Raw genomic sequence first — 22,930 nt, 5'->3', positions numbered from 1 at the left:
AGCACCTGGATCCTCCTCTGACATATTAATACCCACAATACAGCTCTTCTCCAGGTTTGAACCTGTTGATTTTAGGTTCCCCATCACTTCCTCGTTTTCCTCTTCACAGAACACAATGATGTCATCGGCAAATTGTACTTGGGTAACCACCAACCCAAGCTTTTGCAATCATCATGCTTAACACTTCTACAACTAAGGTAAATAGGAAGGGTGAAATTTGGTTTCCTTTGACCCCATCACTGACCACAATATAGAAACGAAAAGAAGAGATACACCCCTTAATCCAGTCACACCATCTCTCCCCCAAACCAAATTTACCCAAAGTTTCCAGGAGGAAGGTCAAGTTTACCAAGCTATAGGCCTTTTATAGGTCTAATTGCACACTAACCCCTTCTCTCTCTTCCTTTTCTTCTCCTCAACACATTCATTGGCAATTAGGACCTGATCCACTATCTGTCTACCATGAATGAAAGCTCCCTAATTTTAGGAAATCAGGGAGGGCAAGACCTTCTTTATATAAGCCTGGTGGGGAGCTTAAAAAAAGAAAAAAAAAATCTTCCTTTATAACATTGTTCACCCCATGCCTATTCTGGATTTTTGTCCTCTAGTAAAGCCAGTTGCATCCCAAGCAACATTATTTCAATATTAAAATACTAGGAAGTTGATTGCCTTATTTCTCAGATGCATATATACTGCACATAAAAACCCATAGAAGATCAATTAGGAAAAGGAGAAACCCATAGAAGCCCAATATTAATAACCCATATAATTGTCCCAAAAGAATATCACAAAATCTTACCAGTGTTCGAATAAGAAACTTCACTTCTTTTTCTCTACAAGAACATATAAGATTTACAATGAGGGCCTTCTTTCTAGCAGAACTTCCATTGCCTGTTTCCACACTGAAGAATTCCAACATAAGTAGCAACATAACAAGTTAATTTGCATAAGAAAAACATGGTACACCTTCCTTCCTTTTCCTTGGATGATTGGAAAAATAATAAAGGGCAAGGAACAAGCAGCACCCACCCATCCCAAGAAGGAACATGAATGGTGAAAGGCTGTAAGCTACCAAAAAACCAAAAACATATAAAGCATATTATCTGCAGAATCTACACCAATTCCAGCTAAGGTCGTTTGGGAAAGAATTAGCAACCTCTAAATTCAAACATGCTATAAACATACAATAGAATGAAACTAAATTTTTCAGAAAGGATCTGGGCACTTGCAGCATTTCAAGCTAGAGCTTATGTTTTTTTTTTTTTTTTGAAGATAAATAAAGAAAATTTCATTGCTTAAAAAGGAGAATACAGCTTAAACAAGCAAGGAAAAGTATCACAAAAAAACAAATTCATAGTACATAAAGCATTAACCAAAATTCATCAAAAAATAAATAAATAAAGCATAAACCAAATCTGCAACAGGAAGTAACACTTGGAAATAGGCAATATGATAACATCCATTTGAGAACTAACAACCATTAGTTTTATTTAAAAAAAAAAAAAAAAAAAACAATCTGAGACAGGAAGGTAGATCTTTGACATTCTTGGTTGAATTTCTTGATGATTGTATTTAAGGGAAGAACAATTGTGACTCACTGATCTTCCAAGAAAAGGAGAGAAGCAAACAACAAATTATGGATTGTGTAATGACCAGAACTATACATTGGCTACAAACTATGGAACTGTTTAGACATTTCTCCTTTGATGACATTTGGAGGAATTGGTTTTCAGTGGCTTCTAGTTTAGTGCAAAAGACTAAAACACGATTGGTTTGGACACCTCCCATTGAAGGCTTTATGAAACTAAACTTTGATGTGAGTAGTCAGGGCAACCCAGGTCTTTCTGGAATTGGTGGGACCATAAGAGACAAGGATGGGAATCTGAGAGAACTCTACTCATGACCGATGGGATATGGAGACTCCTTAAGGGCTGAACCCTATGCAGTCCTACAAAGTATACAGATTGCAAAAGAAATATGCCTGGAGAATTTGGTGATAGAAAGGGACTCCAAGGTGGTGGTGGATTGGCTTAGAGATCTAGACCCAGTGATATGGTGTTATAGAAATGAAATGAAAAAATTCAAATGGGTAACACAACATATGAATTTAACTATACAATGGGTGGGAAGGGAGGCTAATGCATTTGCTAACTATCTAGCCAAGCAAGCAGCAACTAGGGATCAGTGGAATTGGGCCCAATTGTAATTTTTATGCTGTTTTTTTTTTTCTTTTAAAGAGTGAGGCTGCACTTTGCACCTCCCTTGGGGATGCTTGTAACAGATATTTATCTTTTTGCTGATAAAGAATTCTTAATGAACTTTTACCTATCAAAAAAAAAAAAAAACATCTCACTGCTGATCAAAATTTAAGCAAAAACTGATCAGTTGGAAAGACCATGCAAATGCCATCCATAATACATGGCACTACATGCTCAATGCAACATTTAAAAGTGGGACTATAGGAGAAGTAACAAAAAATAGAGTAATTGATACTCACTGCTGATCAAAACTTGGAGTGATTAACAAAAGCAACAAAAATTGGATTTGTTCAATAATTTATTTTTAGGATCTCCCCATCTCTAATATACCGACTTTTCTACTATTTTTTACTGTCTGGTCTGATTTCTATCTAATCTTTTTGCATTTCCTGCTCCCTTGAAAGATTCTTGGATGATTATTAGTTCCTTAAGTAGTATCAAGTCTTCCTTGAATTCTTGATGGTTCTTTCCTGAAATTCTTCTTTAACTTATATTCTGCAGTTCTGCTATAATCTTTCTTAATTTTCTCCATCTTTAGACACAGGATTTATCCTAAAGGAAGAAAGAATGATTCTTTCAATCCTAAGAGAAATCACATATTCCTAGGAATCTTCTCATTGAGAGAACAACCCTATTATCGAGAACACAATCCAGAATCTACAATATTCCATTAGTTTAGAACTGGTTTCGCAGACCCAAAACGTCTATAGGGATGCTCCTAAATCCTCCGTAGAGCTCATAATTAATTCTGGGTTTCTCATCTCATACCTCTCTATGGCTTCATTCGGTTTGTGGGATGGGAAGGGGAATAATGAACTATTCTCAAATATTTCACTCTTCCCATGTTTGGTTTGTGGGATGTCATGAGATGGGAAGGGAAAAGGTGGAATTACAGTTCTCAATTCTTAGGATGTGAAATCCCACCATTTTGATGGAAAACAAGTGAGAAAGGAGGGGGAACTTGTTTAACAGAAAAAGCACCTTCCTTACAGTATTTTTAAGAGTTAATATTAGACCCATGACCCATTAATAAATTACTAATTATTTAATAACATATTAATAAAATAATTTAATTATTAATTAATAATAAAATATTAAAATTATTAATTAAGTTATAAGTATTAAAAATAAAATATCAATGTTAATAATTAATTAAAAATACCAAAATTAATTAATTAATTGATTGATTAATTAACTAATAATTGAATAATTATTTTATTACTAATTTACTTAATACATCAATAAACAATAAAATGTTAACTAATTAAAAAATTAATAATACAAAATAACATAATTAATTAATTCATAATAAATATTAAGGCTAAAGTGCTGTGGAGCTACATTTCATTTGCAGTCTATTGGTGTATTTGGAAGGAAAGAAATAGAAGATACATTGAAGACAAGTGCTAGAGTTAAAGAAGACTAGTGGTGGCTATTGGCAAAGTCTCCTCAGTTTGGGTGCTGGTGCATCCTGAATTTGCTTTAATCAAAAAGGAAGATTCAGGGGAAAGGTTTTGGGAGGAGTTAGAATTACAAAATTGTGACATCAATAGTATCTACTGTTGATGCTTTTGTATGTTTAAATGGTTTTAAATTTGCTGCATGAGTGGGTGTTATTTTGACACAGCTTTCCATATGTCCTCTCATCCCTCAGACTCTCCTTGGATAATAGATTCTAGAGCCTCAAACCATATGATGAGTAAATCCAATTGTTTTCAATCTTATCATCTATTATCTGGTCGGGAGAAGGTGAGACTTGTTGATGGTTCTTTCTCCACCACAGCTGGTCAAGGAACCATCTCCCTTCCTCTTGGACTCACCCTTTCTGATGTTCTACATGTTCCAAAACTACCTATAAACTTGTTCTCTGTTAGTAGTATAACAAATTCGCTAATCTGCTTAGTAACCTTTTTCCCTTCCTCATGTGTGATGCAGGTTTTGGCTACGGGGAAGATGATTGGTAGAGGTTGTATGGTGGGTGGTCTTTACATGATGGAGAATAAAGCTAGTCTTGCGGCCATTGAGTCTAAGAGTCTGTCTAGTAAGAGTCAAGTCCATTTATGGCATAGTCGTTTGGGTCATTTATCTTTTGAATCAATAAAAGTTTTGTAACCAGATTTATTTAAGTCAATGACAGTGTCGGATTTCAGATGTCAAACTTCTCAGTTGAGCAAACATTGTAGAAATCATTTTACTTCAAAAAATAATTGATGTAGGGTGGCCCAGCCCAGCCCATTCAGGGCTGGGAGGCCCAGCCCACGAACACCAGAACCAGGAACGCAACTAACCACAGCAGGAGATACCATGCACCCCTCGTACGAAGCCAACCGCAGAGCGCTCACGCCTCCCTGCAGAGCTCTCTGACTGCCCTCGTACGGCTCCCATCTCAGGCGTTCATCTCCACCAACCTCCAGGCGGCTCAAGTATATATAGGGGGTAGCCCCCCTCTAGGTAAGGGGGGACCTGATTCTGATTCTGAAATCTGACCCTACCACAGAATTTGAGTGTCCTCACTTTGGGAGTGCAGTACCTACGCATAGCCTCCTCGGAGACTTCGTTTGTACTTGATTCCCCTCTTCGCACCCCCATACTGACTTGACCATCGGAGCCTCTGCCTCGGGTCCTAACCCGAGGCCTCTGACGTCCTCTGTCTTGCAAAACTCCAGTTATTAGTCCTCGGCTTCTATGGGATTCGATACACTTCAGCCTCAACCCCCAGCCTTCGGCCTTGGTACCTCGTCCTCGAGTCCTTCGAAACCTTCGACATACCCTTTGAGCTCAAGGGAAGAAATTACTTTGTTGTCCTCAGCCAACTTGAGCATCAACAATTGGCGTCGTCTGTGGGAAGCGTTGCTAAGACGTTCCCTAAAAGAACTTTAACGAGATAACAAGTCCCCAAGCTTCGACCAACCAACATGGTGCGAAGAACAAGAAATACACAAAATCTTGTCACCATAGAACAATTCCAGGTCGTGCTCAATCGCCTGGAGTACTTGACACAGCAAGTTGAGCAGAACTACCCCCAGGTAGGAGGTCACCCCTAGGGTGACCACCTCGTCGGGGAGTCAACATAGTCAGGCTGTTATGGGTCCACCAGCCAATCGGTCCCCAGCCTCGGCCACGCGCAACGGACCAAGCCTTTAGAGTCCGGTAGCAGTCGCTAGGCCGACCCGCTCTCCAGGACCTCTAGACTTCCCAACCGTAGGGAGGGCAACTCCAGACCTCCCAACCGAAGGGAGGAAGAACCGGAACGATCAGAGGATAGCCGCCAACCCTCCGAGCAACATCACTGATGCCGAAGGACCAATCCGAGGGACGAAGGCGAACGCCGCGATCGCCCCATCGCCTATTCCAGGGCCAAGGCCGGCGTCAAGCCTCTTCCCCTCACGTCTTGGACCTCCGGGACGTTTTGAACGACCACCACGCAAGGCGCTAAGCACGCGGTCTCAACTTCGAGCACTCCGGAGTCCGCGCCGAGCACCATCATGTCCATGAAAACCGGGATGGTGCGCAAGCCATGCCTCACCCCATTTTCGCCGAACTCCGAGCCGAGCTTTGTGCTGTCAAAGCCGAGCTCCGACAGGTTAAGGAAGGCCAAACTGACACCTCAGCCGGACAAAAAAACTACCCAGGGAGAATGGATGCCTTCTCCCTTGATATCATCGTCGAGCCTCTACCCCCAAACTTCAAAGCTCCCACCTTGGAGATGTACGACGGGAACACTGACCCGGACAACCACCTAGAGAGCTTCAGGGCGCTCATGATCCTGTATGGATATTCCGACACCTTGGCGTGCCAGACTTTCCAAGCAACCTTCAAGGGAGTCGCTCGGCGGTGGTTCTCAAGTCTCCCACCTCGATCCATCAACTCGTGGGAGCAGTTTTCCAACATGTTCCTCGCATGCTTCATCAGTAGCCGGCGCCCCCAAAAAAGCATTGTCTCGCTGATGACTGTCAAGCAGAAGCGAGGAGAGAGTCTACGGTCATACATCGACCGCTTCAAGAAAGAAGAACTCGAGGTCCGCGACCTTGACCCCCTAGTCTCCATGCATGCCGCCATCAGCGGGCTCCTCCCCGTCTCGGCCCTCAAATGCTTCATTGCCAAAAGCCAGCCAAAGATGAAGCTGGAGTTCCTAGAAAGGGCCAAAAAATACATTGCCATCGAAGAGGCTTCGGCTACAGACGCCCATGAGAGAGGCATAGAGCACCGAGACGAAGCCCCCGAGAAGAAGAGGAAGAACGAAGACCAGGGTCGTAGCAACAACAACAACAACAAGAAAGCACCGGCCTTGGCCTTGGCTTACAATCAGTACACGCCACTCAACTCCACCCGCACATAGATTTTGATGCAAATCGAGTAGGAGAAATTTATGAAGTGACCTGAAAAGTTGAAGAAGAACCCTCGCCGAGGTAACCCCAAAAAATACTACAAGTTCCACCAAGGCACCAGCCATGACATCGAGGACTGTTATGATCTCAAAAATGAGATAGAGTCCCCCATTCGTCGGGCCCACCTCAAGCAGTACGTCAGAGGCAAGGCCGGTGCCTCGTCCTCTCAACAGCAACACCAACAAGCAGAAGGCATCATCGATGTCATAGTGGGAGGCACGGCCTCAGGTGGAGCCTCGGCCTCAGCTCGCAAAGCCTACACCAGGCAGCTGAACATCCAAGGGCCAGCCCCCAAGAAGCAGAAGCAAGAGTCCCTCTCCTTCACAGACGAGGACCTGAAAGGGGTAGCAGTCCCCCATGACGACGCATTGGTGGTTTCGGCCGTCATTTCAAACTTTGTAGTCAAAAGGATCCTTGTTGACAGTGGCTCCTCAACCAACATCCTTTTCTACGAAGCTTTTGAAAAGATGAAGATAGCTCCAAAGCGCCTCCAACCAGTAGATGCTCCACTAGTCAGCTTCTTTGGCGGAATCGTCAAACCAGAGGGCAAGATCTCCCTACCAATCACAGTAGGGACGGAGCCCCAACAGGTGACAAGGATGACAGAGTTCCTGGTCATGAAGATTGGCTCACCCTACAACGCCATCATGGGGAGACCAACTCTCCACGCACTCCGGGCAGCCATCTCCTACTACTACCTCGCTTTGAAATTCACCACTGATCACAGCATTGGAGTTGTTCGTGGGGACCAGCATGCCGCCCATCATGCTATGTGGCAGCGTTGAAGGGCAAGAACAAAGAAGCTTTACCACTAGAGGGTCTCGACCTCATGGAGGAGCCAACGAGCCGAGGTCAGTCGGCCGAGGACCTCGTCTCGGTCCCCCTAGACGAGGACGAGCCCGACAAGACAGTCCGTGTCGGGTCCAACCTTCCCCCCGAGAGCTTATCTGAACTGGCTGAGCGTGGATCCGAGCTCTAGGCCAGTTCAGTAGAAGAAGAGGAACTTTGCACCGGAGCGTTGGAAGGCCATAGAGGAGGAAGTCGAAAAGTTACTCGACGTCGGCTTCATCCGAGAGACCTTAACCGAGCCTGCCCCAAGGATAGTTTTCCTTGGCCAAGGATAGACCACCTCGTTGACGCCACTGCAAGGTATGAGCTACTTAGCTTCATGGATGCCTTCTCAGGATACAATCAGATAAAGATGCACCCAGACGATGAAGAAAAGACCTCGTCATCACTGAACATGGCACATACTGCTACCGTGTGATGCCCTTCGGCCTCAAGAATGCTAGGGCCACCTACCAGCACCTTGTCAACAAGGTGTTTAAAGAACAGATGGGAGGAAAGTTGAAGCCTACGTGGATGATATGGTAGTGAAGAGCCTGAAGGCCGAGACCTTCAATACCTTGCGAAAGTACAACATGAAGCTCAACCCCAACAAATGTGCCTTCGGCATTACATCAGGCAAATTCCTAGGTTTTGTCTTCACTCAAAGAGGCATTGATGCTAATCCTGAGAAGATACAGGCCATACTAGCCATGGTACCCCCGCGGACGGTAAAGGAGACCCAAAAACTCACCGGCCGAATAACAGCCCTCAATCGCTTCATGTCAAAGTCAGTCGACCGCTGCCTACCCTTCTTTTGTGCCATCAAGAAGCTAAAAAAGTTCCAATGGACGGAGGAGTGCCAGCGCGCCTTTGACGAGCTCAAGGCGTACCTTACTCGCCTCCCCTTCTCACCCGTCCGGCCGAAGGGGAAACCCTGTACCTGTACCTCTCGACCGAAGATGAAGCAGTCAACTCAGTCCTCATCAAGGAAGATGGCGTGCAGAAGCCAGTGTACTATGCCAGCAAGGTTCTCTATGACGCCGAGACTAGGTACCCCGAGATAGAGAAGTTGGCTTTTGCCCTCGTGGTTTCGACAAGGAAACTTCGACCGTACTTCCAGGCCCACACTGTAGTGGTCCTGATGAACCAGCCCCTCAAGGCTGTCGTCACCAAACCCGAGACCTCGGGGCACCTGACGAAGTGGGCCATCGAGCTGTCTGAGTTTGACATCCAGTACCAGTCGAGGCCCACGATCAAAGCACAAGCTCTGTTAGATTTCATAGTAGAATGCACCTTCAACCGAGCCCTTTGCCAACCCCCAAAAAATGCTAAGGGGGATCATGTGGACGACGAGGCTCAACCCCGATGGAAGCTTTTTGTTAACAACTCCTCCAATGCTAAAGGAAGCGGAGCGGGCCTCATCCTCCTCACCCCAGATGATGTTGCCCCTGGATTATGCGCTAAGGTTCAACTTTCCAGCATCAAACAATGAAGCCGAGTACGAGGCCCTGCTCGCTGGTCTACGGTGAACGGCGAGTACGAGGCCAAGGAACAAAGCATGTCCAAGTACCTCGCCAAAGTCCAAGATCTAGCCCACCACTTCCAACGCTTCTCCCTGCAACGGGTCCCACGAGCCAAGAACGCACGAGCCAACGCCCTCTCCAAGTTGGCAAGTACCTGAGAGGATCCCCCGGTTGGACCGTGCACGTCGAGAAGCTGCTTCGGCCCTCCATTGAAGAAGCCCAAGTACTCCCAATAGAGGTCGAACCTTCATGGGTGGATTCCATCGTCAACTTCCTATCCATTGGACGGCTGCCCGAAGATAGAAATGAAGCAAAACGACTCAGACAACAGGCAGCCCACTACACCCTACTGAAGAGGAAACTGTACCGAATATCCTTCACCTTGCCTTACCTCCGATGCCTTCGTCCAGAGGAGGGCAGCTATGTGCTACGAGAAATTCACGAAGGCATCTGCGGTAATCATTTCGACGAGAGAGCCCTAGCCCAAAAAGCCCTAAGGTAGGGCTACTTCTGGCCTACCCTCCACAAGGGCGCAGCTAGATTAGTGCGAAAGTGTGACCCATACCAAAGGTACGCCAACTTATGCCACCGATCGGCCACCACTATCTCAGCCCTCAGCAGCCCATGGCCCTTCGCCAAATGAGGCATGGACCTCTTTGGCCCCTTTCCTCAGGCCACGGGGGGCAGAAAGTACCTCGTTGTTGTAGTAAACTACTTCACCAAGTGGGTGGAAGCCAAGCCCTTGGCCGCCATCACGGCGCGAGCCATCCAAAATTTCTTTTGGAAAAACATCATCTACCGCTTCGGCCTACCCTACATGCTGGTCATCGACAACAGGAAGCAATTTGATGACGCTGAGTTCTGGGAGTGCTGCGCCTCCCTCGGCATCAGGCAACAGTACACCTCGGTAGGCTATCCTCAAACCAACGGCCTAGCCAAGGTCACCAACAGGACAATACTGGATGAGCTGAAGACTAGATTGGACCGAGCAAAAGGCCTATGGGCTGACGAACTAAACGGTATACTTTGGGCTTACCGAACTACGCCTCAGACAGCCACGGGAGAAACTCCCTTCTGCTTAACCTACGGCACAGAAGCAGTAATCCCAGCAGAGATCGGCCAGCTAACACTCCGAGTTGAGGCGTACAATGAAGTTGAGAATGATGAAGCCCTCAGAGCAAACTTAGACCTGCTGGAAGAAGCCCGAGAACAAGCACAGATAAGGGTAGTCGCTTACCAGCAGCGAGTGGCCCGCTACTACAACTCCAGGGTAAAAGAAAGACACTATCAAGAGGGAGACCTTTTCCTCAGAAAAGTCATGGTCCCCGAACCTGGAGTAGGGAAGCTAGGCCCCAACTGGGAAGGCCCCTACAGAATCAAGCGAGTCATCGACCCTTACACTTTTCACCTAGAACACCTAGATGGAAGATCTAAACCTCGGACATGGAATTCAGAGAACCTCCGGATGTACTACAAGTGATTGTAACATCTCTTTGAAATTATGGAATGAATGAAGCAAAGTTCCTCTTCGACTCAAAGGAAGCCACCTCAGTGGCAGCTAACCTCATAAACTTTCACACTTAGCGCTACCAGCAAAGGAAGCCAACCTCCTCGAAGCGTTGCGCTTGACCTCATCGAAACATACGTGCGGGGATATGAGAGCCAGGCGAGCTTCAACTCTGCCTAGGCCCCAAAGAGCCAAACGAGCCTCAGCTTTGTCTTGGCCACCCCCCAATACGGCTGGCCACTTCGGCCTCGCTGAAGCCAACACTTAGAAGAATGGGAGACAGGCGAGCCTTACCTCAGCCTCGGCCCCCACTCTCACGTTGATAGGTCATCTTGCTATTTACCCAAGTATAAGGGAAAGAGAGCCAGGCGAGCCTCATGCTCCGCTTCGGCCTCCCCCCATCATAGGCCTCTTCGGCCTTGCCTAAGTGAAGACTTAGAAGGGCGTCAGGCCAAGCAAACCCTGGCCTATCCGCGGAGGCTTCGCCTCAGCCACCCCTCCGCCATGCTTTCAACACACAAGTAAATTGAAGAGAACTACACTTGTCTCACGCTGTGATTTTTCTTTTGGAGGGGGATGGACCCTTCAGTAGCAAAAGCATAAGTGCAAAAAACACAAGGAAAAACAACACAGCAAATGCAACATTTGAGGCAAACATAAAAAATGCCACTGATTTTCATTATGCACAAAAATTTTTGGCTTTACAAAATTGTTTCAAAGCCAAGCTTGGGCCTTGCCTCCTGTCGGAAGGGGAAGAGCAGAGTTGGCAGCCTCCTCGGGAGAATCAAGGATCACCTTCAAGGATTCAGCACCGAAGTCAGGCAAAGCCACCACGAGCACCTTTTTGGTATCCTCAATCCCATCCAAGTAAGCCCCAAAGGCAAGATCGGCCAGTTCCTCAGCCCGCTTCCCTGCCTCCTAGGCCCTCTTCTCAGCCTCAGCGGCCTTCTGTTCAGCCTCCACGGAACGCTTTGCTCCTCCCTCGGCCCTCTTCTCCACCTCGGCCACCCTCTTCTTCGCCTCGGCAACATCTCCCTCGGCTTGAGTGAGGCATCGCTCAGCCTCAGAAAGAAGGCTTCCGATGCAGGCCCTCTCCAACTGCTCCTTGGAGAGGCTTTCCTGCACCTCCTTCAGCTGCGCTTGAGCCTCCATCCAGAACTTTTGTTCATCGATGCAGCTCTGTCGGAACTTATGGTACTTTTTCTCGGCAGCGGCGGCAGCCTACTGGAGCTTTCCCTTCTCCTCCAGCTTATCCATCTGGGCCAAGGTCAACTTCAGCCAGTCCCCGAGACCAACATAGTGAAGGCAGGCCTGCAGCGAAGAAACAGTTAGTATTCCACAGAGAAACAAAAAGGCATGAAGGAAAAGGGAGAAGCATTACCTCGGTCAGGCTTCCCAGGCCATGGGTGTAGACTCTCTCAGGCACGCTCCCCAGCATCTAAAAGCGGTCCCTCGAGAGGAGGGCCCCGCTCACCAGGGCTTGACCAACCCCCTCCTCCCGGATGGTGTCCTCCTCGCAAACGTTCCATTGGGGACGAAAGATCTGGTTAGACCGCTTGACGAGCTCCTCTAAGGGTGTGGGGGTAGAAAACGGCCCCATTCGTTCTTTGCGGGACCCCCTCGAGGCATCCCCCGTCAAGCCCCCAGAGCAGGCCACCTTCTGTGGGGGCTGATCCCCTACAGCTTCCTCGGTCGGCCTCTTCTGTCCCGCCTCGGTCTCCTGGGTAGGCTTCTACGACCCGGTGGTCGACTTCGGCAACACCTCCTCGGCGAGCTTCTTCCCCTTGGTAGGGACTTGTGAAGTTGCTCCCTTCGTGGGAGCTGCTGGAGTGGTCCCTTTAGCAAGGACCTGACAAGAGGTCCCTCCCTTCGCAAGGGTAGAGACCTTCTCCTTCTGCCCGTCAAAAGGCCTCTGAGGTGTTTTAGCCCGCTCCTTCTACATTGCGCGAGCACGTTCCAACACAACCTTGCGGAAATCCATCGGCACCTCTGCAAATAAAGCAAATCCATTAGTAATGCAGCAAAAAAAACAAAAAAAAGGAAAAAGACGTGTTAAGGGACTGCAGGGCCTCTCCTATCAAGGGGAGCAGGGCTGAGCCCCGTAAAAACTAGTGGGACCTCCTCCTCCACCAAAGGCTGGGCACGGACTCTCCCCAGGTCGAGCAACCGTGTGAGATCATCGTTCTCCTCACTCATGAGCAGGGGGACACTCTTCTCCGTAGCCCGGCTAACCTCTCCCCACCCCGATCTGAAGGACCAACCCTCAGGACATGACAAAAAGAAAAATTTTCCCTTCTAGTTATGCACGGAAGAAGGGTTGTCTATCAGCTTGGTCCTACGGGGTTGGAGGTAGTACATGCCGTCTTTGGAAGAATGCTTCCTTGGCACAAACAAGGCTCGGAAGAGTCTTGGCGTCAGTTCCACCCCCTGGAACCGAGCCACCACCAGAATGGCCACTATAGTCCTAACGATGTTGGGCACCAGCTGGCTAAGAATAATCCCATACGCCCTCAACAGTTCGGAAATCAGCGGATGAAGGGGAAACCGAAGACCGAACTGGAGAAAATGTTGGTAGATGTAGATCTCCCCCTCCTTAGGAGTCCACGGCTGTTCGCCTACTTCGAGCACCCTCATACCATAATACGAGGGAATGAAGTACTGCCTTGCTAGAGCTTTGACCTAGTCCCCATCTAGAGAATTCTCGAAACCCAGGCGGAGGACATCGGTCTCAGCTACTGCCTGGGCAGCCCTCGTCCCAAGAACATGGTCTAGAGTTTCCTCCCCCTCGGCTGGGTAGGACCCCTCGGCCTCCCTCGGTGTCACGGAGCTGGCACTCTCGTAGGGAGGGTCCTCGCCTCGACGACTACCTTCGGCACCCTCGGAGGCTACCCTCCCCCGAAGCACCTCAACCTCCTACAGAAGGGGGGCAAGAGTAAAAGGACTCAAAGGAGAAAGGGGAAAAGGGATACGGGAAGAGCTCCACTCCGACTCATTCGGAAGATCATAGCACTCGGGTCAAAAATCTGAGAAAGACATTGTTTAAAATTACCTAAGAAATGTAGAGGAAGAAAGAGTGAGAATGAAGTGTTGAAGGGTTGGAGAGTATGGAAGCTGAGTTCACTCGAAAGCAAAGGCGCTTAGAGGCAAACGACAAGAGTGTTGCCGCTAAGGGCCCTATTTAAAGGAGAACGAACGGCCCAGATATCCCAAGATCCAATGGTTGAGTCGCCACCACCTCCACAACTCAACCACAGCACGCCGCGTAATGCTCATCCTCGGAAGGCGAAACGATGTGCTAGCTACGGCTCAAATCATCCCTGATCCAACGGACGCAAAACGCCTCCGCACCTGCAATCCAGCCGCGCCACACCCCTAAATGTCCGTTCTCGGAAGGCGAAACGACACTCAGGGTGCACCTACGATCCAGCCGTGCCACACCCCTAAACATCCGTCCTCGGAAGGCGAAACGACCCTTAGGGTGAACCGACGTGTCCGCCCACTGTGAACCACCGGCTTATGTGACCTGGCTGCGCGAATACACGCGCTGATTTGACCGAAAAGCCACTCCGTGCACGGGATGTTTTCCCAACGCGTAGACCTGTGCAGGTTACGGCCCCAACCACCCGTCCAAAGCAGTGGCGTCGCAAATCACTCGTAGCTTTGGCCCAACTTATGAAGGCGAACCAGGTGGAGACACAAAAGGGAATGCCACTACAGGGTACACCTCAGCTGTCGGACCCACTGGCATTCACCATTACTACTCCCATCAGCCGAAGCCGAATTCTTCACCTTTACCTCAGGAGTGAGGGGGAAAGTGATGTAGGGTGGCCCAGCCCACAAACGGCAGAACCAGGAACACGACTAGCCACAGCAGAAGCTACCCTGCACCCCTCGTACGGAGCCAATCGCAAAGCGCCCACACGTCCCTGCAAAGCTCTCTGACTGCCCTTGTACGGCTCCCATCTCAGGTGTTCATCTCCACCAACCTCCAGGCAGCTCAAGTACCCCCCCTACAGGTAAGGGGGGACCTGATTCTGATTCTCAAATCTGACCCTACCACAGAACTTGAGTGTCCTCACTTTGGGAGTCCAGTACCTACGCATAGCCTCCTCAGAGACTTCGTCTGTACTTGATTCCCCTCTTCGCACCCCCGTACTAACTTAACCGTCAGAGACTCTGCCTCGGGTCCTAACCCGAGGCCTCTGACGTCCTGTCTTTTAGAACTCCAGTTATTAATCCTCAGCTTCTGCAGGATTCAAGCAAGGGCACATATGTAATTTTACATTGTCTTATTATTTGAGTGGTCGCCCTAATATAAATATCAAAAAGGTTGGCGCCACCAGCTAATGTTTTTTCTCTCCAAAACCTTTTTTCTCTTTTCTCTCCTCTCTTCTCCCTCCTCTTCTCTCACTATTCTGAGATCCTTCTGCGTGTTTACCAAGAAAACAGAATCCATGCTAGATATGGCTCACCCAAGGATCAAAATTTTCACAATATACCAACCCATATCATCTAATATACATTGTATCAAAGGGTACCAATACATTTTTTTTAAGTTTTTTAAATGATTGTTTTAAACATTATAATATATTATTTCAAGGTTCGCTTTAAATTTTGAACAGAAAAAAAAAAAAAACTAAAAAAGAATATAGGGCAGAAGGTTCAAAGTACCACTACATCCCTTCCACCATATCGGGGTGTACCGATACTTTGAATCTTACCTATTGCATTCAAATATTTACTGTTTAATCAATAATTATTCAAAAATAGAGGAAGTGGAAAGCCTAGCACATGAAATCACATGCCCTATGTGATTTGCTTAGAAGTAAAATGGAAAATGTAATTTGCTTAGAAGTAGATAGTAAGTAAATGGTAAATTTAGTCTAGCGAAGATATAAACAAATTGCAGTTGGTGATGAAGAAATTGACATAGCACCAAAACGCCACCAAGTATTGTGTGGTCATGGAATATAACTAGAAACAAAAATGCAATACCTTATTTTGCGAAGAACAGAAAATACATCTTGGATTGTAAGTGGAGGAGGAGGGACAAGTAATGATTGCGTCTGTCGGCATAATTGTGCCACATCACCTTTTATACATGAAGGCCATCAATATGTTATACATGAGTATGTGTAAGAATGTTAGACAGCAAATCAAAGAGAATCATTCTCTCCTACCAAGATCGCCTAAAGTATTGTACATGTCCTTTATTCTGGATCTGTTTGTCCCACATGCCTCTTCAAGTGCAGCTGTCACCATACTGCCACCAATGTTCAATTCCTGCACTACTGACAATATCATTACACACCAAATAAACAATCTTGAAACTAATATAATCAGCTAAAAAAAAATAAACTCCACCCAGACCACATACCGGACAGAAATTTAAATATGGTATGTGAAGAACAACCCTTCAAGTTAGTGCTTCCCAGCTATGATACCCAGACATGGTTATTCACATGGACACTATAGGAAATGGGGACACAACTCTCCATTTCCTAAAATCCCAGACACAGGATATAGGTATTTTTATCCCATATAATATGCTTGTCTCATGCTTCTATATCTAGTTTTTGAAGCTAAGTCTCATTTATTAAGACGTATGCCTTGCCAAATTTAATTAAATTTTCTTTATACAGATTCTTTGTATTATGATTCGTTAATATATACCATATTACATATTAAAGTGCTAGTGCAAATTGAGTATATATGGGAGTGGGCATGGCTTTTTTGCATTATTATAGTGCTCAAGGGCATCTATTAATTTTCTAATCTATTATATAAATAATTTGAGAAGGGCAGAGACCCCCATTTGATAGCTATCATTTTTATCTTTTTTGATCAATAACTGCAGATTCATTAAATAAGAAGGTATGTGTACAGAGTAAAATATAAACACTGAGAGATAAGACCTCTGATCTCTCCCCAAGCTTTATCCTTTTACAATTGTGCCCAGAACAAATTTTCTCTTCCCACCCCTTGCTTTGCCAACATATCTACAAAGGAGTTTGGATGTGTCTTATCCCACTTTACTCTTACTTCCATATCCTTGGTCAACCATTTAAACTTTTTCTTCTCACTGTTGTAGTTCCATAGCTTCATTTCTTCACTTTGTAACTCTTGACAGTGTAGCCGGCCAGAGATAAGTGGAAGAGGAGAGAAGAGAAGAGAAGAGAAGAGAAGAAGAGAAGAGAAGAGAGGAGAGAAGAGAGAAGGTTTGCAATGTAACAGTGCTGACGGCGCCAGTGTTTATTTTACTATATATAGGGCGACAGAAATAACAAGGAAAAAGACCCTTGTGCCCCTGAGTACAATAACAGACATAACAGAAATAAAAAACGAAATAAAAAACACTTTAATTAGCCAAACAGGCCCTAACATCTGCAACTAAGTTATTTTAACATTATTCCAACACTCCCCATCAAGTTGGAGCATAGATGTCAATCATGCCCAACTTGTCACACAAATCTTTGTGCCGCACATGATGAAGACCTTTGGTGAAGATATCTGCAAGTTGCTCTTCCGAGCTGACATATGGTGTGCACACTTCTCCACTTTCAAGTTTCTCTCTGATAAAATGCTTGTCCACTTCAATGTGTTTCGTCTTATCATGCAGAACTGGATTAGCAGCAATATTGATGGCAGCTTTATTGTCACAGTAGAGTGACGTAGGATTGCTTACTGCAAAACCCAGTTCACCTAACAGATTTCTTATCCACATGATTTCCGCAACCCCATGAGCCATCGCTCTATACTCTGCTTCAGCAATGGATCTAGCCACCACACTTTGCTTTTTGCTTCTCCATGTGACAAGGTTTCCTCCTACAAAGGCACAATAACCACTGGTAGACTTTCGGTCATTGACTACTCTTGCACAATCTGCATCAATATATACTTTCACTTTTAAGTGACTGTGTTTCTGGAACAACAAACCAGCTCCAGGAAACTTCTTGAGATATCTCAAGATCCTCTCTGCAGCCTCAAAGTGAGTTGTCCTCGGGCTGTGCATGAATTGACTAAGGACACCCACTGCATAGGCAATATCAGGCCTGGTCATAGACAAATACAGAAGTCTCCCCACGAGTCCCTGGAACATCTTTACATCTTTCAAAAACTCTCCCTGACTGTCTCCCAGATGGTGATTAGGTTCAATAGGTGAATCAGATGGTTTTACCCCCAACTTGCCTGTATCTTCTAGTAGATCTAGTACATACTTCCGTTGGGAAATAAAGATGCCCTTGTGAGAGCGGGCAACTTCAATTCCAAGAAAGTATCGTAAGGGGCCTAGATCCTTCACCTCAAATTTAGTGGCTAAGAATTTTTTTAGTCTTTGGATTTTAGCCTCCCAATCTCCTGTGATCACTATGTCATCCACATATACAATAAGAGCTGCAATTTTCCCTTCACCTTTTTTTACAAACAGGGTATGAACTGACTGGCATTGTTTGAATCCCATCTGTTGGACTGCTAAATGGAACTTACTAAACCAAGCCCGAGGTGATTGTTTCAACCCATATAGGGACTTTTTTAACCTGCACACCTTTTGTTCACTGCCTTTGTTACAGAACCCTGGGGGTTGGGTCATGTACACCTTCTCTTCCAAGTCACCATTCAAGAAGGCATTCTTGATGTCCAATTGGTGAAGATCCCAGTCAAGATTTGCTGCCAAGGAAAGGAGAATCCGGATGGAGTTCATCTTCGCTACTGGAGCAAAAGTCTCTACATAGTCCACTCCATATACCTGTGTGAAGCCTCTTGCTACCAGTCTAGCCTTGTACCTTTCAACAGTTCCATCAGCTTTGTGTTTCACTGTGAACACCTACTTGCACCCCACTGGTTCCTTCCCCTCAGGAAGATTTACCAACTTCCACGTACCATTTTTGTGTAAGGCATCAATTTCTTCCTGCATTGCATCTGTCCATTCAGGTTTTGACAAAGCTTCTGCCACGGTCTTAGGGATGGAAACACTATCCACAGAAGAGAGAAAGGCACGGTACGAAGGTGAAACATGCTCATAGGACACAAAGTTAGAGATAGGATGATTAGTGGTACAAGATCTAACACCCTTTCTCTTAGCAATAGGAATATTAGGATCATTGGGGACAGGTGAATCAACATTTAAAGGAGCAATGGGAGCAAGTGTACCTGGCTGATGTGACGGATCTGCCTCAGGTGAATCCGATGATGTTGGTTGCATAGTGTCGGGCTCCACGGCTCTTGAACTCTGCTGGCTCTTATGGCAACGATGAAAAATCTGGAACGGAGGAGGATCGGGTAAAGGAGGTAGTTGAATCTGAGTCGTCGCCTGCTTCTCCTCAACCCTACTCTCCCCCTAAGGAGAAACCGAGAAGAACGGTTGACTCTCAAAAGACATCAATGGAAACATAGTACTTGCGGGCAATGGGATCATAGCAACGATACCCCTTTTGAGATGAAGGGTAACCAAGAAAAACACAAGGAATAGCCCGAGGGTCAAGTTTACCACGAGTAGGTGACAGGTTGTGGACAAAACAACGACACCCAAAAACACGCATCGGAATGGTGGACAGCGGGGCTGTAGGGAACAAGAGCTGATGTGGGGCCTTATACTCTAGTAGCCGAGAGGGCATGCAATTGATGATATATGTCGCACACAATACTGCATCCATCCAGAACTGTTTTGGCACATTCATATGAATCAGCAATCCACGAGCAACTTCGAGAAGGTGACGTTTTTTCGTTCAGCCACACCATTTTGTTGGGGTGTCCAGGCACAAGAGCTTCGCTGAAGTGATCCACTCGAAGCAAAGAACTTCGTGAAATCACTATGGAAATATTCCTTTGCATTGTCCGACTAGAAAATATGAATTTCCGTTTGGAACTGAGTGAACACCATGCATTGAAAATCTTTCACAATTTGTGGCACTTCATCTCGAGATCGCATAGGGTAAACCCAAGTGTATCGAGAATAATCATCAATCAAAGTAACAAAATACTTATAGCCAGCCGCAGTAGGTAGAGTAACAGGGCCCCAAACATCAGAATAAACAATATGAAATGGAAATTCAGATCTTTTATTTCTTAAAGGTAAAGAACTTCTACAATGCTTACTCAACTGACAAGTTTGACACTGTAACTGACTCACTGACAAGGACTCAAACAACTTTGGGAACATAACTTTTAACGACTCAAAAGAAAGATGACCTAAACGACTATGCCATAAATAGGCCTGACTCTCACTCGACGGACTTGTGGACTCTGTCGCCACTAGACCAGCATTATTCTCCAACACGTAGAGACCATCCACCATGCTTCCTCTACCAATCGTCTTCCCTGAGGTCAAATCCTGAAACACACATGAAGGCGGAAAAAAGGTGACTGAGCAGTTCAAAGAGTGAGTAATACTACTAATGGACAGCAAATGAATAGGTAATTTCAGAACATGCAGGACATTAGGAAGAATAAGGCCAAGTGGGAGAGATATGGTGCCTCGGCCAGCTATGGTAGAAAAAGAACCATCAGCCAGTCTTACCTTATCTCTCCCAGAAAGAAGGTTATATGTCTGGAACAAATTTAACTTATCGGGCATGTGATTTGAGGCTCCGGAGTCAATAATCCAAGGTGAATCAGTAGTATGAGATGGCACATGGAAGGCTGTGGCATTACCTGATGTAGACGCAAATGAGGTAGAAGGAGTAGGCCCAGAATCCACCTGGCGGAGAGTCCTACCATACAATTCCAAATGTTCACGGAAGGAGTTGATAATATCTTCCTTAGGGTCAGAACCGGGATGTCTCTCCTAAGTTATGGAAGGACTAGTCTCTGTCGATGCCATATTAGCTGAGTTATACCTTTTTTGATTTTGCTGGCCTGGTTTCTTGCCCCGATCCGGTGCTGACTTCTTACCCAAATCCTGTGCCCATTTAGGTTTTCCATGGAGATCCCAGCATGCATCTTTAGTGTGTCGTGTCTTCTGGTAGTGAGTGCACCAAAGCTTGCTTTTATCTTCTGATTTTTTCTGAGTGTCACCCCTTTTAAAGCCACCTCCGACATTTGTTTCTGAATTTCCCTGGACCGCTAGGGAAACTGACTCCCTTTCTACACCATTCATCACACTTCTTCTGCTTTCTTCTGACTGCACCAAGGCATACACCTCCTGGACTAATGGCAAGTCTTTACTACCCAAGATCTGTACTCTGATGGACTCATATGACGGTTTCAGCCCTAGGAGGAAGGCAAACACGTGTTGTTGTGATACAAGTGACTTATAGGCCTTTGCATCTTCATCACCCTTCCAATTCACATTCTGATAGTGATCAAGTTCTTTCCATATTGATGTCAAATCAGAATAGTACATCGAGAGACTCCTCTCCCCTTGCTTGCAAGTAGAAGATTCAGCTTGTAGTTGATATATCTTGGCATAGTGTCTCTGTTCTGAATAAGTGGACTTCGCTTGTTCCCATATCTCACAAGCAGTTTCAGCCCACATAAAAGTCTTCCTTACTTGTGGCAGCATTGAAACCAAGAGCCAAGACATCACCATACTGTTCTCTCGGTTCCACCTATCATGCTCAGCATTTCCATACTTTGGCTCCTTTACTCTCCCATTGATGTATCCTATTCGCCCCCTAGCAGTGATGTAGAGTTTTATCCCCCTAGACCACTCAAGGTAATTCAGACCATCAAAGGGAATGACAGCCATGGGAAAGCTCACATCCATTCCCCCACTCACTCCATTGTGGCTCCCTGAGATCTCTGAAGTAGCAGAATTCTCAGTCGACATGGTCAAGCAGTTAATCAGTCCCACACACCGGACTTGGGACCCCTCCTTACTCCACAAAGCAATGTTCCACTCAGTTCACACCCACACACTCGGGTTTACCAACCAGATTGAGCAGAAACAGTACCAAATTCCGAACAAAACTGAGGTAATATTCGGCAAATTTCAGACCTGTATAGTTTTACCAGTCCCCACCTACCAGAATTCCAGAATGTCTAATAGCCACTAATCAGTAGGAGAGATCCTTCTTACTTATAGTCAACTCAAACCATTGAGAAGACAGGTCAGCATTGACCTACAGTTGTCTTAACACATGAACAGGATCACACGATCCAAGAAAACTAGGGTTACATAGGTTCGACAGCATTCAGCCGCCCCAGATTCATAGGGTTTTCACTCGGCACATGACCAAGGAGAGTAAAGAAGAGAAAAAATAGGGAGAATTGTACCAGTCGTAGCTATTCTGTAGTCCAGAATCAGATTTCCTTTCTGCTAGTCTGTTCGATCTGTTCTTTGGGTTGATCGATCTTCTCTTGACAGTAGGGTTGATCAATCTGCTCTCTTTTAATCAACATTCCCGCTCTGATACCATCTTGACAGTGTAGCCGGCCAGAGATAAGTGGAAGAGGAGAGAAGAGAAGAGAAGAGAAGAAGAGAAGAGAAGAGAGGAGAGAAGAGAGAAGGTTTGCAATGTAACAGTGCTGACGGCGCCCTATATATAGGGCGACAGAAATAACAAGGGAAAAGACCCTTGTGCCCCTGAGTACAATAACAGACATAACAGAAATAAAAAACGAAATAAAAAACACTTTAATTAGCCAAACAGGCCCTAACATCTGCAACCAAGTTATTTTAACATTATTCCAACAGTAACCACCCCACTACCAGTTTTGAGTCTCCTTCATTAGTTAACTTGCTAATGTTCAATAGTCTTGCCCTTTGCATTCCTATCATAGCCACGACTTCCACCCTAAGAGAATCACCCACACCAGCTGGACCTGAGAATAAAGCAACTAAATTCCCCTCCTCATCACTGAACCCTCCAATTCCTGACAAACCAGGACTCCCTATGCTACTGCCATCCAAATTAAAGTTTAATGAACCCTATATCCAGTGGAGACCACAAGGGATTGGTGGTTCTCTTTATGTAGGACAATTCAGCCACTTCCTTCCAATTTCAAAGTAGGTCATCCACTGTGACAGATGAGAAAGTTTCAAAGGACTTCAACCAATGGGCTTCGCTAATTGTAATGGACTCGATTAGAGACTCCCTACCTCTCTCCTTATCTAGAAAATTCTTGAGTTTCTTTCCTCCGATATTGTCCATAGTGTAGCTACCCTTGCACATCTCCACATAATTCTTCCCCTCTTCTTTGCCCATGCAAAGGTTGTTGTAGCAAAGAAGCTAGGAACATCATCCAAGGGATTCCACCTGCACCCAAACAAAGAAAGAAACCATTCCCAAATATAGACAACAAAAGCACATGATATTAGTAACTGATATCAAGTCTCACCATTAGCCTTACAATGAACACACAAATTTGGGGATAAACACCAATTTGGCCTCCTTCTTTAGAGCAAGTCACAGGTATTGATCTTCTTATGAATTCCAACAATACGCTGCAATCCTAGGTGGGACAGGCTTACACCATATACCTTTGGCA

The 22,930-nt window shown here is 45.8% G+C and overlaps 1 protein-coding gene and 1 long non-coding RNA gene across 10 annotated transcripts in view; one reads left to right on the top strand and one right to left on the bottom strand.

Annotated features, from left to right (window-relative positions):
* The window catches only part of LOC148792120 (uncharacterized), a 55,836-nt gene that overhangs the window by 8,807 nt on the left and 24,099 nt on the right, over positions 1-22,930 (top strand). The gene's annotated exons all lie outside the window — the stretch shown is intronic.
* LOC104587736 (DNA ligase 6-like) overlaps positions 1-22,930 on the bottom strand; it is a 121,898-nt gene that overhangs the window by 77,203 nt on the left and 21,765 nt on the right. For 7 of the 8 annotated variants that reach the window (XR_016085466.1, XR_016085467.1, XR_016085465.1 and 4 more), the window contains exons 5-7: positions 15,685-15,792; positions 15,500-15,596; positions 800-902 (exon numbers count right to left, since the gene is read on the bottom strand). Coding sequence is in view for 4 of the 8 variants with exons in the window: in XM_088903048.1 (XP_088759174.1) it covers positions 800-902; positions 15,500-15,596; positions 15,685-15,792 (308 nt within the window). In the remaining 4 variants the exon portion in view is untranslated. The remainder of the gene's footprint in view (positions 1-799; positions 903-15,499; positions 15,597-15,684; positions 15,793-22,930) is intronic. The other variant, XM_088903047.1, reaches the window with a different exon arrangement.

This window comes from Nelumbo nucifera, chromosome 4 (genome assembly GCF_055504915.1).
Source record: "Nelumbo nucifera cultivar China Antique chromosome 4, China Antique-T2T, whole genome shotgun sequence".
In the NCBI taxonomy this organism is placed as follows: Eukaryota; Viridiplantae; Streptophyta; class Magnoliopsida; order Proteales; family Nelumbonaceae; genus Nelumbo; species Nelumbo nucifera.
This window is presented reverse-complemented; position numbering and strand designations above follow the sequence as displayed.